The sequence below is a fragment of the Sphaerodactylus townsendi genome, linkage group LG17 (assembly GCF_021028975.2).
Source record: "Sphaerodactylus townsendi isolate TG3544 linkage group LG17, MPM_Stown_v2.3, whole genome shotgun sequence".
In the NCBI taxonomy this organism is placed as follows: Eukaryota; Metazoa; Chordata; class Lepidosauria; order Squamata; family Sphaerodactylidae; genus Sphaerodactylus; species Sphaerodactylus townsendi.
In genome coordinates, this window is record NC_059441.1 from 2,233,296 (window position 1) to 2,249,322 (window position 16,027).

Consider the following 16,027-nt stretch of genomic DNA (forward strand, 5'->3'; position numbering starts at 1 on the left):
AAGCCGGCCACGTTCATTCGTCAGAACCCTCCGGGAGGCTTCTTTGGTTCTGTTCGCCATTTAATTATGGGGCGGGGCAGGGATCTTAAGAACCTGTTTACATTCTTGAAGACTGGCTGTTTCTTTTCCTCATTCACGGATTGTTTTCTGTGGCCCTCTGGACTTTGAGATGGGGGGCGGGGTGCAACAGTCCTCTACATGTTTCTGCATTTGGGCTGGATACTTTTACTTAAATTTGCCTCTGAATTTAGCGATGATTGTAGGCCACGGAAAGCAACAGTACATAAGAAGAAGAGGAGGAGGAGGAGGAGTTTGGATTTATATCCCCCCTTTCTCTCCTATAGGGAGACGCAAAGGGGCTTACAATCTCCTTTCCTCTCCCCTCCCCCACAACAATCACCCTGTGAGGTGGGTGGGGCTGAGGGAGCTCCGAAGAACTGTGACTAGCCCAAGGTCAACCAGCTGACATGTGTTGGAGTGCACAAGCTAATCTGGTGGACCAGATAAGCCTCCACAGCTCAGGTAGCAGAGCGGGGAATCAAACCCGGTTCCTCCAGATTAGAGCGCACCTGCTCTTAACCACTACACTACGCTGGCTCTCATTCCTTCTGACCCGCTTATTTTGTTGGTTTCCACTGGGTTGGGGCGTTGCTAATATTCGCTCTTCGTGACCCCTTCAGGAAGGTCAGTATCGGTGTATACCTCAAAACTAGAATATATTTATATATTATATATATGTACGCACAGGTTGTGTGTATATGGATGTGTGTATGTTAGAGGAATACACACATCTGTATACACAAATCTATATCGCTGCAGTATTATTACGTTAGTAGAAAAAAAGGTTTATTTTCCCCAGAGTACCCTTGAACCTTGACGGAAGACCAAAGCTTGAATATACCTCAGTTCCAAACCAGCATTTGAAGCAGGAACGGCCGGGTGCTCGTGGGGCAACATTTGGAGAGAACAGGCACATGTCAAGAGTTTTGCAAACCATTTGGTATAAAATCCAGCTGCTGCCGGTACTGTGGGAAAGCCCAAAGAAGTGGGAAGGTTTGACTATTCCTATGCGATCTGGCAGCACCATTTTTCTTTCTCCCCCACCCCTTTTCCCTCGAGCAGAAAAACCACCCCGCTTAGAATAGCAGGAATACAAGAGGATGATAGAAAAGCCTCGAGATGGAAGCATTCTTGTTGTGTTTTGCATGACCTGTGAGACAAAGAGAAGTATCTTGGGAGGAAGGGGAAAACAGATGTGAACGGAGGAGAGCTAAGAGCTTGCAGCATATGTCGTACCCACCTGGCTGGTTGGCGTCCACCAAGAAACATTCCCGGGTCGCCCTGACCTTTGCTGATGAGGGAAGTGCCAAATCTAGCCACAGGAATGTCCAGGCCCCTTCCGGCATTTTGCTGTGGAACCTCAGGAGTTTATTGCTCATACAGTCATATACAGTAAAGTCCGATTTCTCCGACCCTTACAAAACTGGGCTGAAATGCACGTACGGCAGTGCTGGTGCAACTGCTAAGAATATATATATATTCAAAAATTGGTGAGAGGAGGCTCACAAATCTCCCGGGGGGGCGGGGGCGGCAGGGTGTGTGTTCCCTCTCTTTTTGCCATGCATCAGAAGGGAGTCAAATCCGCTCTTTCGATTGGTTCCCTAGCCCTCACCACAACTGAGTTCCCTAGCCCTCACCACAACTGGTTCCCTAGCCCTCACCACAACTGAGACATAAGGACAGAGTAGAGCCTCAAAGCCCACGCCGACAAGCTACGAATCCCACAGGCCACGTGCTTGTCCGGTAAAGTGGCACATTGCATTACGAATGGAGAATGAAACGGGAGCCCTTGTACAGTTTTACCGTCCCTTGTTCAACGGACAGGTAAGCCGTTCCACCGTTTTGCGGCACTTTGCCAAGGGTTCCTCCTTCACTTGCCAAACGTCGTTCGGATAAAAAGGAACCCTGGGCCAACCGCGCACTTTCTAGAAAAAGAACACTTAAGGTTGCGATCCTGCGCACCTCTACTTGGGAGTAAGTCCCACTGCACACAGTAGGGCTTACTTCTGAGCAAACATGCGTCGGACTGCATAGAACATACTTTCTTTTGTCCAGGAGTCTAAAACTTGGGGCTTGCGAAATCAACAAATGTATGAATAACATCGCCCTCTTTTCTAACGTATATTACTGCTGACACAAAATCGTACCATGACTTCCGCAGCTCTCTGAATTCCCAACGTCTTCCGTGTTCCAGAAGGCTGGTTTTCCAAATTAGAGGAGTTTTATAGAATTCAGATCAGGAGGTGGTTTTGATTATCTAAACCAGGGGTCTGCAACCTGCGGCTCTCCAGATGTTCATGGACTACAAATCCTGTCAGCCCCTGCCAGCATGGCCAATTGGCCATGGGATTTGTAGTCCATGAATATCTGGACGACAATGTTCAGATGGGATTTGTAGTCCATGAACATCTGGAGAGCCACAGGTTGCAGACCTTTTGTATGGACTTCAAATTTATGTGATGTGTGCCTCCAGTAAGATTTATGTGATGTTTGGCTCCAATAGGATTTGCATTTCAACTCTGGGGACACGGATTCCCTGGGGGATATGGATGTTTTCGGCCTGCATTTTTCTACATTTCACCAGTTAGGTACTGGCTAAATTAATTTCGTTCCTTTTGATGGACAGAAAACCTTTCTAACAAACATCTTCAAGTTCCCACTTCTGGCCCTGTCCAGTCTAATCACAAAAGGAGTGTGTGAACATCAAATTGTAAAACTTTCCTCCCCAAATTAAAACAGGGACCTTATTGCTGACCGTATAAACTTGGGCACTCACAACCAGCCAATTTTGGTACCTCCGTAACTGGTCGTTGGGTGTACATCCTGTTTCCGCCTTACCACACATTTTCCCCCTTCAATCTTTTGCTCTATGTAGTAAAATATTCTATAAAAGAAAGTGACTGAAAATCTATAGCTCTAAGAATACCTGTTTATCTTCTTTTTTTGTTGTGTTTTTTTGTTTGTTTTCTGAAAAACAAAAACCTCTCGTTATAGTTAGAACTCAAGGAAAAGAAAGGCAGGGAAATGACTCGTGTGTAAAAGTCTACCGAGGGGATCCGAAAAGCACAATGAAATAAACAGCTCCTCGGGGGGGGGGGGGCGGCGGGGGCGGGGGAGGGAGCATCTCACAAATTGGAGGGCAGTTTCGATCGGACCGGTTCTCGGTCCCCGGCAAGCCCTATAGAGCCTTTCCTCCCTCCCGCGGCAGTCAGAGGTGGGGAAATGGTCGGACTGGCCTCCAGTGCAGGTGGGCGCGGCAGAGAACCTGAGGACATGTGGCGCGGCAGAGTCATTCTCCCTGGCACAAAGCTATATGGCTTCCCGAGAGGTCTCGTCCCTCCTCCTGAGAAGGATGAGAAGCTAGAAACGGACTCTCTGGAGGAATGGGGAGAGCCATGGCTTGAAGTCTGAGCCGCTTCTTGGGGCAAAGATGGCTGGGAAGCAGAAATCAACTTGAGGTCCTGGGTCAATCGTCCGGGCGGAAGCGGCGGGGTACCCCTGGGCGGAAGGACTGGCGGAGGCGGGCTGGGGGTCTGAGGCAGCAGCAGAGATCCGTGAGAGCCCAGCGCCCCTGAAGGGTCACGCTGAAAAGTCCTGGCTGGGGGGCTTTGACTGGGAGGACTAAGGCCTGAAAGCGGGGGGAAAGGAGGGGCACCACCAGGCTGTTTCAAGGGAGACAGAGAGGCAAAGGGTGACCTTTCGTGGTGCATCTGAGCTGCGGCGGCAGCGGGAGGTCCTAATGCACTTGGCGGGGTTGGACACAAACCTGAAGGGGAGCCTCCAGTCGCCTGTGCCAGCTGGCTTAAGCTAGAGGATGGAGAACCGGACGAGGGAGGCAACGGGAAGGGGTTCATCCCTCCCGGTGCTCCAGTTCCTGAGAGCTGCTGGGTCTGCCCCGCTTGGGGAGACCTGCAAGCGGGCTGCAAGTGGCCGAGGGGGCTGCTGGGTGAATTGGAGGGTGGCCGGGCGAAGGCGTGGGATGGAGAGCTCTCGGGGGCCTTCTGGAAGGGGCCGAAGCCACTCAGCAGATTGCTGTCGGCCTCAGAAGCCTGCTGCTGAGCAGTTCCTTCCGAGGTCTCGGAAGGCCCCCCTTGCTCTTGCAGGTTCAGCCCTGCAGACGATGGGCTGCCCGAGGCGTGGTGGCTTGAGCCGGCAGAAGGGGAGCCGGCCGAAGTCCGATGGAACTGGCCCAACCCAGCCGAGGCCGTGAACCCTGCCAGCTGCTGGATCTGGAAGGAGGATGAGGAGAGGGGGTCCGCCCCAGGTGTGTGCTGCTGGGACGGCGTGCTGGAAGGGGAGCCCACGACGGACGGTCCCGCTGAGGACACCAAGGAATGGAGCCTTCTCAGCTGCCTAGGAGTCTGGTTTGATTGCTGCCCCAAAGAACCGAAGACAGACACTGGAGGACGGAAGATGGCGGTCGGAAGGCGAGGGTGGTGAGTGAGGGCTATTGCTACCGAGGTGGTGGCGGCGGCGGCTTGCAGCGGGGCTTGGATGAGGGGTGTCCAAATGACAGGCGTGGGTGAAGAGGCGGCGGCGGCGGCAGCGGCGGCGGCAGCTTGGACGTTGTGCGCACAGTGGGCCATCTCTCTGTCGTGCTGCACGATTTGCTGGATGATCTCGTTCTCCTGGTAGTTGAAGACTCCGGAGTTGAGGTCATGCTGGACTTTATGGAGCAGGATGGAGTTCTTCTTGCCTGAGGAAGAACAAACGAGCAGGGTTATCAATCAGGAACGGGCGTATCTAGGGAAAATGTCGCCTGGGGCAAAAGCTGAGTGCCCCACCCCCGTATGGGCGGTCACCCTCCCCCACCATGACCAAAGTTTTTTTGAAGTCAGTGCATGGACCTGAGGGAAGGAAGAGGGGTGTGGAGGGTGATTTTACACCCTCTACGTGACTAAATGGCTGCAGCCCGGGGACATTTGACCCAATACGTCCCCTGGGCAGTACGCCACGGATCAGGAATGCCTCTAAGTATCATTTTTTATACTGAGAACACACATGAATCTACCATATACTGGATCAGACCCTTGGTCCATCATAGTCAACATAGATTCGTGGTGGCAAACCTATGGCACTCCAGATGTTCATGGACTACAATTCCCATCAGCTCCTGCCATCATGGCCAATTGGCATGTAGTTCATGAACATCTGGAATTGTAGTTCATGAACATCTGGAGTGCCATAGGTTCGCCACCACTGACATAGATTGATCAGCTCCGAGATCTCTGATCGAGGTCTTTCACATCACCTACCATCGAGTCCTTCCTCATATTGTTTGTTACACCGTTTCCTTTTTTCGGTTCTGCTTATCATAAACGAACCGCTCGGCGCGTGACTCATGAAGAAGTATCAAATAACCCGAGCAAGTCAATAATGAGAACTCCCCCAATCAGCTGGGAGTTGGCTTTCAATCTTTGGCTGGGGAATCTTCACTAGTTTTCCATGCTGCTGCAACCGAGTAAGCAGTCAGCTCACAAGGATCGTCCAGGAGGTGTCTTCTGGTTTTCCTGGTAAACCTTTGCTGGCTAATAACTTTGCTGCTCTGCCCCCACACACAAAAAATTCTTTGGTTTTGTGTTACAGCAAGCCTGGCAGGCAGCAAAATTTCCCAGGAGGGAGGTCAGAAGGTGACTCCCGTCTAATCCCCATAATCAGCCGAGTTGCCTTCTGAACAATATCGTTTGGTTGCTGTGTTCAGTTGGAGCCCAACTAAATGTGGTGTCTACACTCTTTTTCTATGAGGCAGACTCGACGGTTAACAAAATCTGAAAGTATTGAGAACTTGCGATGGATACACAACTGGCTATTACCAGAACTGATATTCATTAAGCATCGCAGTAAATACAAAGCTGAGCTGAAACCCACCCCCTCCCTTTCTTCTCTCCCCCCACCCCCCGCCCCCGCCAAACGTGAAACTACTGCTGGATACAGCAGTCTCCAAAATCAGAGGATGTATAACAGTGATTGCAAACCTTTTCGAGACTGAGTGCCCAAATTGCAAGCCAAAACCCACTTATTTATCGCAAAGTGCCAACACGGAAATTTAACTTGAATACTGAGGTTTTAGTTTAGAAAAAACGGTTAGCTCTGAGGGACGTGTTACTCGGGAGTAAGCTTGGTGGTAGTCAGTGGCTTTGCTTTGAAGCAACCGTGCAACTCTTCCAATGGATGAATCACGACCCTAGGAGGGTTTACTCAGAAGCAAGCCCCATTGCGAGCAACTGAGCTTACTCTCAGGTAAAGGATCGCACTTGAGTTCTTCCCATGAAAATCAGTGGGGTTTAACAGTGCTTTCCCCCCCACATGACACAGTGCCCACAGAGAGGGCTCTGAGTGCCACCTCTGGCACCCGTACCATAGGTTCGCCACCACTGATGTATAACCACATTCCCAAGTGCAGAAGCAGCAATAAAGAACAGTTGGCTAAGCGCCCCAAGCAGGGTCTACAAGGTGCCAACGTATTCCAGGAGACGTGGCAAGACTCTGGGGCAGGCCATGACTATGCTTAGCTCACAATCTGGTTTTGAGTGCAGAACAGAGATAAGATAAACTTTAACGTAATTGTGCACGCACAACGGAAATACAAACATCCCCCGATGCACATTTCTGCAGTCCTCACACCCCGTCTTCCACAATCCCCCTTCCAACCATCCCGACACAGCCACAACCACGTCAGCATGACACCACGGAGTTCAGCATAGCCACAGCTCTAGAATAGAAGCTGTCTCTGAGCCTAGTTGTCCTTGTTTCTATGATCCTATATCGTCTGCCAGATGGTACTATTTCAAAAAAAGAGTAGGCAGGGTGAGACGGGTCTTTCAGAATATTCCGAACTTTCGTTAAGCATAAGCATAAGTGTTTTATTGTCACTGTGCACGCACAACGAAATTTACAGCAGCCTTCCTCGATGCACACAATGTCAGACTCATACCCCATCCTCACTTTCCCCTTCCTCCACCCGTCCCTACACAGCCCCAAACACATCAACACGAAGCCACGGAGTTTAGCGTAGCCACAGCTCTAGAGTAGAAGCTGTCTCTAAGCCTCTTTGTCCTAGTTTTGATAGACCTGTATCGTTTGCCGGATGGTAACAGTTCAAAAAGAGAGTGTGCTGGATGAGACAGGTCCCTCAGAATATTTTGGGCTTTCTTTAGGCTTCGGGAATTATAGAGTTCTTCCAAGGAGGGGAGAGGGCAGCCGATAATCCTCTGTGCAGTAGTGATCACCCTTTGGAGCGCCTTCCTATCTGCCACTGTGCAACGGGAGAACCATACACAGATGCAGTAGGTGAAGACACTCTCGATAGCACAGCGGTTAAAGGACACCCGGAGTTTTCCATTCAGTTGTTGTTTCCTTAAAAGCAGCGAGAATTATAGAGTTCTTCCAAAGGAATGGAGAGGGCAGCCGATAATTCTCTGGGCAGCAGTAATCACCCGATGGAGCGCCTTCCTATCTGCCACTGTGCAACTGGCAAACCATGCACAGATGCAGTATGTCAGGACACTCTCCATGGCACAGGGACGTCTGGTGCAAAATTTGCAGCATCCTCAGTTGCCGGTGCTTTCCTCAGAACGCTGGTGCTTTCCTGTCGTCAAAAGCCCTCTTAGAGATTGGTGGAGGGCATTGATAATGGCCCCACAGTGATGATCCAGCCCCCCCCCCCCAGATAGCTTCACTTCCAGGTCACCAGCACCCTGCCCCTCCATTGCATTGTTCTCCAGCGGCATGGGAAAATGCAGCCATGGACACCAGGCAGTAGATCAGAGGTGGGATCCAGCAGGCTCTCACCAGTTCCCGAGAGTGGGTTACTAATTGTTTGTGTGTGCCGAGAGGGGGTTACTAATAGGGTCTGCTTTTCCGTTAGAAATTCCATTAGGTCCAAAAATCATGAAGTCCTGTTGCTTCCTATGTGGCTGGTTAGCGAAGGTAGAAAACGGGATCATTCTCCTCGTTGGGCTGTTTTAAAAACATGTTTTAGCAATATGGTAAAGTTCCTTGTTTAAGGAAAGGAAAGTATCCTTCTTTTGATTTCTAGAAACAAAATTAAGTATTTGAAAGTATTAAGTATCTGACAGGCAGTCAATTAGAGGAAAAGTAGTTGTTTCTGTTGGCAGTAGACGATAGGACTTGCTATAATGAGTTTAAATTATGGACAGAAAGAATACCAGCTGGAAATTAGGAACTTTTTTTTTACAGTAAGAGTTTTTTAAAGTAACAGAGAAATTATTAATGCCCGCCCCCGGAATGCCCGGCCACGCCCCCGTCGTGACCCGCCCCGCCCCGCCCCATTGGCGCTACGCCATTGTTTGAATCCCACCACCATGGGAACCTGTTACTAAAATTTTTGGATCCCACCACTGCAGTAGATTCAGAACAGATGAAGGGAAGCACTTTTTTTTTATTGGCAAGGCAAAATTAACTTATGGTATTCGCTGCGATGAAATACAATCATGGCCACTGGCTCAGACTGCTTTAAAGGGGAGGAGCTAGCGAAATTAATGGCGGAGTCCATCACTGGTTAAAACTGGCTGGACAGAGCCATAGTGTTCAACGACAGTATGTCTCTCGACACAACAGACTTTGGAGTCTGTGCCGTACTTGTAGGTCTTCCAGGGACCTCATTGTGGGGGGCAGACGATGCTGAACCAGATGTATTGTCGAAGGCTTTCACGGCCGGAATCACTTGGGTGCTGTGTGGTTTCCGGGCTGTACGGCCGTGTTCTAGCAGCATTCTCTCCTGACGTTTCGCCTGCATCTGTGGCTGGCATCTTCAGAGGATCTGATGTTGGGAAAGCAAGTGGAGTATATATATCTGTTGGAGTGTCCAGGGTGGGTGAAGAAACATTGTCTGTGAGTAACAAAGAAGGCAACCAGGTCAATAGTTGAGGGCATCTGAATAGAAGTATGAGTAACAATGAAGTCTATAGCATGGGAGTAACAATGGAGATAGCAAGGTCACTGGTGGGAGCATCTGAATAGAAGTATCCTGGCCTTTGTTTCTTTTGTCTATGGTCATCCTGTGTTTGTGTGGAGCTGGTTAGACACTGTCTTGACTCTAGTATTTTTCAACACTGGCAGCCAAGTTCTGTTCATTTTCATAGTTTCTTCCTTCCTGTTAAAATTGTCCATGTGCTTATGGATTTCAATGGCTTCTCTGTGTAGTCTGACGTAGTGGCTTTCAGAGTGGTCCAGAATTTCTGTTTTTTCAAATAATATTCTATGTCCAGGTTGTTTTATCATGTGGTTTATTCGGGTTCTCTGAGTGGTGTAGGACAGGCTGTGCTGGATTCTGGTACGTTAGCAAAATTAATGCGCAGGTTGCTTTTTTAAAGAAAGGGCCAAGTCGGCTCTCCGCAGCCTAGAGATAGCACACAAAGCAATGCGATTTCATTGAAAAAAAACCTATTCCCTAACAATTGTATCAGCTAATCAAATTTTTGCTTTCAGCGGCTAACTTTTCTGCACCGGCTCTTGGCTGTGATTAACCGTGCTATTCTGCTTGCTGGCTCCGGTTGTCTCTCTCCAATCTGTCTCGCGCTGTGCTTGAAGAATTCAGGCTGCTCCTCTCCGAGACCTTTTGTATCCTTGCGTTATTTGGGATGCGCGAGCCTTGAAACGGCAGCAGCTCCGCAGTTCTCCGGTGGCAGAAAAGCATTGTGGAACGAAAATGCAAAAAAGGACAGAAACCCCTCAAGATGCACAATATTATCCCCCCCCCCCTTCGTGGTTTCCATTGTGCGTTTCTAAACTCGTTTTCATTTCCTGAGCAGAAGCGAAGAGACCCTGATCATAGGCCCCCTGATGCCAAAGGAGCACCCTTGTGTGAGCGCAAACGCACACACACGCGCGCGGTGGGCCTGATCTACTAAATGTTAGTCTCACTTAGCTGCCATCACAAGCAAGGGGATTGATGAAGTGCTCCTGTTCTTATGTAGAACAAAGGAGGACAGGGTAGGTGTTTCCAGATGGCCTAGCTCAGTGGTGGCGAACCTATGGCATGCGTGCCAGAGGTGGCACTCAGAGCCCTCTCTGTGGGCATGCGCACACAGAGTTCGTCACATAGGGGGAGCAGAAAACCACCACACACACAGGCTGGTCTTGCTTCTGAGTAAACCCTGCTAGGGTCGTGATTCACCCATTCGAAGCGTTGCACGGTTGCTTCACCAAGCTAGCGCACGCCTTGGAGCCAACCATTTTTTCTAAACTAAAACCTCAGCATTCGGGTTAAATTGCCGTGTTGGCACTTTGTGATAAATAAGTGGGTTTTGGGTTGCAATTTGGGCGCTCGGTCTCGAAAAGGTTCGCGCTCGCTGGCCTAGCTTCCACTAGACTGCGCCCGGTGCCCACAGCTCTCCCTGCCTTCAGCCGCATTTGTGCATGCTTCGGCGGCAACGAGCTAAGGCTTGGCTGCTTCTCGCAAAATGAAAACGTTTCAGAATGGCCGCCTCTGGAGGGCACTGTCTGCCCACTTACGCCACAGCCGCCTGCATATAATTTCCCCCCAAAGCAGGGGTGCCCTCCGCCCCTCCTGTGCCGAAAGAGGCTTCTCGCGGAATGGGCGGTAAACCTCGATCCTTTCCTCTGTGGTGGGCTTTCAAGTGTCACTGGCAGGCTGTGACACACAGCCGAGGCGCTGCTCCTCTTTTGAAAGGCATCCATGGTCCACTGCTCCCCTATGCTTAACAGCGCACAGTCGGCACCTCCTGGGAGAAGCTCAGGCACAGACTGAAAAAGCACCATGCCTGTGGATACCGCGGTCAAAAAGCTCTCCTCCCCGAATGGCTTCCCCCAGCTCATCTCCCACTAGCGAGGACAACGGGCCAAACGGCGTCACGGTCTCCTGCCAGCCCCTATGGATACCGCCAACCGCATTTATTTTGGTATGAGCTTTTGTGAATCTTGGCTCGTTCAGGCGGTAGGTGATGCGAGAGACCTCTGCCCGAGACCCCGGAGAGTTTCTGCCAGTCCGAGCAGACAGTACTGACCTCGCCGGGTCAAAGGTCTAATTCAGCATAAGGCAGCTGCGTGTGGACAAGGGAGCAAGCTTGTTTCCTGCTGCCTCGGAGGCTAGGATACCGAGGAATGGATTCAAGGTGCAAGAAAAGAGATTTCCCCCTGAACATTAGAGAGAACTTTCTGCCTGTCAGGGCTGTTCGAACTCGGAGAGTGGTGGAATCTCCTTCTCTGGAGGTTTTTAAACAGGCTGGACGAACATGTGTCAGGAGTGCTTTGATTGATTGTTCCTGCATGGCAGGGGGTTGGACTTGATGACCCTTGGGGGTCTCTTCCAACTCTTAGCCAGCCTTTATTGGCATAGAGAACAGTACAACAATAATAAAAACTGGTTAAAAAGCATAAACAATACAGGAAATAAATGTTAAGTCGAAGGAAATCTACTGGCATTTAGTAATTTCCAGGAGGAAGTCTGCCACTATCATACAGAGAGAGTCTCTTCCAACTCTATGATCCTATAATGTCATTAGGGCTTGAAGGCGCCCCTAGATTTCTATTTTATTTTGCTATAGCAGACTAAAACAATTACCCATCTGCTGTTTTATGATGAAAGCTTAAGTTTGGGAAAGGAATGTAAGGTGAATTTGGGGTGACGTAATCTGCGGAGCCTGCTTTCTAAGTCAAGACAGTTGCACCCCTTAGGTATCTACTCTTCTTACTGTATGGAAAGCTCCAAAGTATTTCACTGCATGTGCAGAATTTAACCAGTTTAAATCTTTTCATCATAACATGCCTTTCGTTGGGGCAGAGGATACAGAATACTTTCCCCCTGGACTTTGGACTGTAGCCAACTCCTAAACCTCTAGGACTGTGGTGGCGAACCTTTGGCACTCCAGATGTTATGGACTACAATTCCCATCAGCCCCTGCCAGCGTGGCCAATTGGCCATACTGGCAGGGGCTGATGGGAATTGTAGTCCATAACATCTGGAGTGCCAAAGGTTCGCCACCCCTGCTCTAGGATGTTTTGAAGGGACTTTATTGGCTTCAAAACTGTTTTGGAAGGTTTCTGTCGTATTTTGTTGGGGTGTGTTGTAAAGTGCTCTGGGAACTTGTGAGCTGAAAGGTGGTTTTATCAGATAGAGACCAACCAAAATAAACAAATTTGCACCAATTGAGCTGCTGTGCGTGTTCACCTGCAAGGTTACATGGGTGAAGGGAACACACACACTTTGGGATATAAGCAGAGGTGGGATCCAGCAGGTTCTCACCGGTTCCCGAGAGTAGGTTATTAATTATTTGTGTGTGCCGAGAGGGAGTTACTAATGGGTGATTTTGCCACGTGATTTTTGCCTTAGTTACGCCCCTCCTCTCATCAGTAGCGTGCAGAACTTGAAGTAGTCTAGCAGGAAGTGCACCGGTGTGTGTGGCAGCCTGCGCCTGCGTGCATTCGTTTCCCACCCAAGGACCGGCGCAGAGGCTGCGTCCTTGCCACAGTCCCGCCCAGGAATGCCGCGCCCCCAGAATGCCCGGCCACGCCCCCATTGTGCCCCGCCCAGCCCCATTGGCGCTACGCCACAGTTTGAATCCCACCACCATGGGAACCTGTTACTAAACTTTTTGGATCCCACCACTGGATATAAGGTGCTCATCTCTACCACCGCAGGCCTCTGGTTATCTTCCACTCGGCTTGGTCATGGCCCTGCGCTGCCCTAAGAACTAGAACCTGGGGTTTTTTAATATTCTAATTGTGGTATTCTCAGAATACAGCATCCAGCACGCAGTTCAGTTCCTGTTCTTGGATGGGACAGCAGGCGACCAGCCGTCCTGCCGAATAGCCCCCGTTGCCACCTACCGATCCTGTCCAGTCTATCCAGCGCCACCGTTTCAAAAGCTCTCCTCATCATGGGATACTCCTCCAGCACCTCGTTGAAGTTGTCCACCGAGAGGGAGTAGAGACGGCAGTAAGTGTCGGCTCGTACGCTCGCGGTGCGCCGGCCACGGGTCAGCAGGCAGATTTCTAGGGTAAAGGAAGAAGAAGTATGAATGTTTTTCGCAGCAAGGACTCTGCTTACCTGCTTCTCTTTGCATCCAGAGTAGGATTTGTATCCCCTCTGATGTGTCACCTTCCTTTGAGCAATCCCTCCTCCTGCATTCCGTTGGGCCTCTATGGTGCTAATGGAAAGCGCCCTCAAAACATAGCTAACTTATGGCAACTCTGTAAGGTTTTCAAGACAAGACACCTTCAAAGGTGGTTTGCCACCATCTGCCTTCAGAGGTGGTTTGCCACCATCTGCCTTCAGAGGTGGTTTGCCACCATCTGCCTTCAGAGGTGGCTTGCCACCATCTGCCTTCAGAGGTGGTTTGCCACCAATCTGACAAAGATTGTCATGCCCTTATATAAAGCAGTGGTGCGACCGCACTTGGAGGACTGTGTTCAGTTCTGGTCACCACATCTCAAAAAGGATATTGAAGAGATAGAAAAAGTGCAGAGAAGGGCAACGAGGATGATCGAGGGACTGGAGCACCTTCCCTATGAGGAGAGGCTGCAGCGTTTGGGACTCTTTAGTTTGGAGAGGAGACGTCTGAGGGGGGGTATGATTGAAGTCTATAAAATTATGCATGGGGTAGAAAATGTTGACAGAGAGACATTTTTCTCTCTTTCTCACAATACTAGAACCAGGGGGCATCCACTGAAAATGCTGGGGGGAAGAATTAGGACTAATAAAAGGAAACACTTCTTCACGCAACATGTGATCAGTGTTTGGAATATGCTGCCCCAGGAGGTGGTGATGGCCACTAACCTGGATAGCTTTAAAAGGGGCTTGGACAGATTTATGGAGGAGAAGTCGATCTATGGCTACCAATCTTGATCCTCTTTGATCTCAGATTGCAAATGCCTTAACAGTCCAGGTGCTCGGGAGCAACAGCCACAGAAGGCCATTGCTTTCACCTCCTGCATGTGAGCTCCCAAAGGCACCTGGTGGGCCACTGTGAGTAGCAGAGAGCTGGACTAGATGGACTCTGGTCTGATCCAGCTGGCTTGTTCTTATGTTCTTATGCCTTCAGAGGTGGTTTGCCACCATCTGCCTTTGAGTACCAATCTTGGACTGTTTGGACACCCAAACAGATGTATGTTTTCATTCTTGCAAATTTAGAAGGGGGGGACACTGAATCATGAAATGTTTTTTTCTCAGAAAAATAATGATAATCCCAAATACGTTTTTTTTCCCATGAAAAGACTCAAACTTGGGTTTTTGAGATTATTGTCTGACATCTTGGGGAGCCTGTTTATCAAATTAGCAGGGGAAGGGTGTGTCACAAAGCAAGAATCGGAACAAAGAAACATGATTATGCAATTACTTATATCGCCCCCAAATTATAGTGATGGCATGTATTGAAAAACACAGTCAAGGCTACCCTGACAACACTAATTATATGCCGTTGTTAACAGTCCCAACAAACCCCTTAAAATATCAACAAAGGGACAAACCCTGCTCAGTGGAAGGGAGTAAGTAATATACATTAACACATGAAAATATTACTGAGCAAGCAATTAAAGTAGTGGATAAAGCACACACCAGCATGAAGTGGCTACTCCAAAATATTTATCCTGTCCTATGTATGATTGCCAAAAAAATTTTTAACTGTACCAAAAAAATAGTTAATTGCTGCATAAACTTCGACAACTCACTGTTTTTAAAAATATAAAATAATAAAACTATTGTAACCCACAATGTATACTTCTGTATCTAATTAGTGAGAAAGTTACCTGTATGCCACTCAAAATGTTAACAAAAAATGTACCAATCTGATAATGATAGCAGGGGTGTCAAACTCGTGGCCCTCCAGATGTTCATGAACTGCAATTCCCATCTGTCCCTCCCAACATGAGCACTGGCGATACTGGCAAGGGCTGATGGGAATTGTAGTTCATGAACATCTGGAGGGCCGCGAGTTGGACACTTGTGCTATATAGGATAAAAGCGTACGTAGCACATCTGGTACAGTCCATTATGTTTTGGCTTTTTGATTCTGTACCGTCCCTCCGTTCTAGCTTTCCAAGCACGACTGCCACAGAACAAAACTGTTCGTCGGAGGTTGAATCCCTATCACTTTTGACAGCATCTCTGAAAATTAGTCCACCCACAGCTGCATTTTCGAATGATCCATAATGACCCACAAACTGAAACCTGACTGACACCTTGCTGTGGCATGTTATCATTGACTGTGAGAGCTACGCAACCACTCTGGTCCTTGGCGCTTTGTAGGGTAAGCCGCTATCTGGCAATTTCTGCATTAAGTTCACCTTTCTCCATCGGTCATTTTCTCATCTAATTAGCCACTGGGGGGTTCCGTTATTAAGGCTCCGCCGAAGCTTCTCGCGCATGCTAAGCAGCTGCGGCAAGCAGGTGGGAATTGAAGATCACGACATACGTTGCTGAAGCCGAGTCTCCCTGGATTCCAGTTTGATAGGACTCGTGACCCATTGACTGGGGAGGGTGACGACGGCCCCGCAGTGGTGACACGGGAGAAAAGGCCACTTGTGGCTTATCTGTGCCACCGTCTTCTATTGCATTTGTTACCATGACCACCCCTTCTCTTCCATCTGAAGAAAACCCGCAGGTTGGGATGAGCTCGGTTCTTCCGTTTCTCAGCCTGGTCTCGTGGGCTTCCCACTTGCCCTGTTTTCTCAACCCCATAGACCTGCTGTTTGTCCCACAGGCACCTGTATCTTAATCCTACCCCCTTCCTAGGAGCAGCAGTGGCGTAAGAGGTTAAGAGCTCGTTTATCTAATCTGGAGGAACCAGGTTTGATTCCCCGCTCTGCCGCCTGAGCTGTGGAGGCTTATCTGGGGAATTCAGGTTAGCCTGTGCACTCCCACACACGCCAGCTGGGTGACCTTGGGCTAGTCACAGCTCTACGGAGCTCTCTCAGCCCCACCCACCTCACAGGGTGTTTGTTGTGAGGGGGGAAGGGCAAGGAGATTGTCAGCCCCTTTGAGTCTCCT

At 49.5% G+C, this 16,027-nt stretch overlaps 1 protein-coding gene across 1 annotated transcript in view; it reads right to left on the bottom strand.

The window, feature by feature from the left end:
- Positions 1-491: 491 nt before the first annotated feature.
- The window catches only part of HCN4 (hyperpolarization activated cyclic nucleotide gated potassium channel 4), a 134,236-nt gene continuing 118,700 nt past the window's right edge, over positions 492-16,027 (bottom strand). The window contains exons 12-14 of the mRNA XM_048482072.1: positions 12,871-13,035; positions 2,493-4,756; positions 492-2,345 (exon numbers count right to left, since the gene is read on the bottom strand). Of these exons, the coding sequence (XP_048338029.1) occupies positions 3,186-4,756; positions 12,871-13,035 (1,736 nt within the window). The 3' untranslated portion in view covers positions 492-2,345; positions 2,493-3,185. The remainder of the gene's footprint in view (positions 2,346-2,492; positions 4,757-12,870; positions 13,036-16,027) is intronic.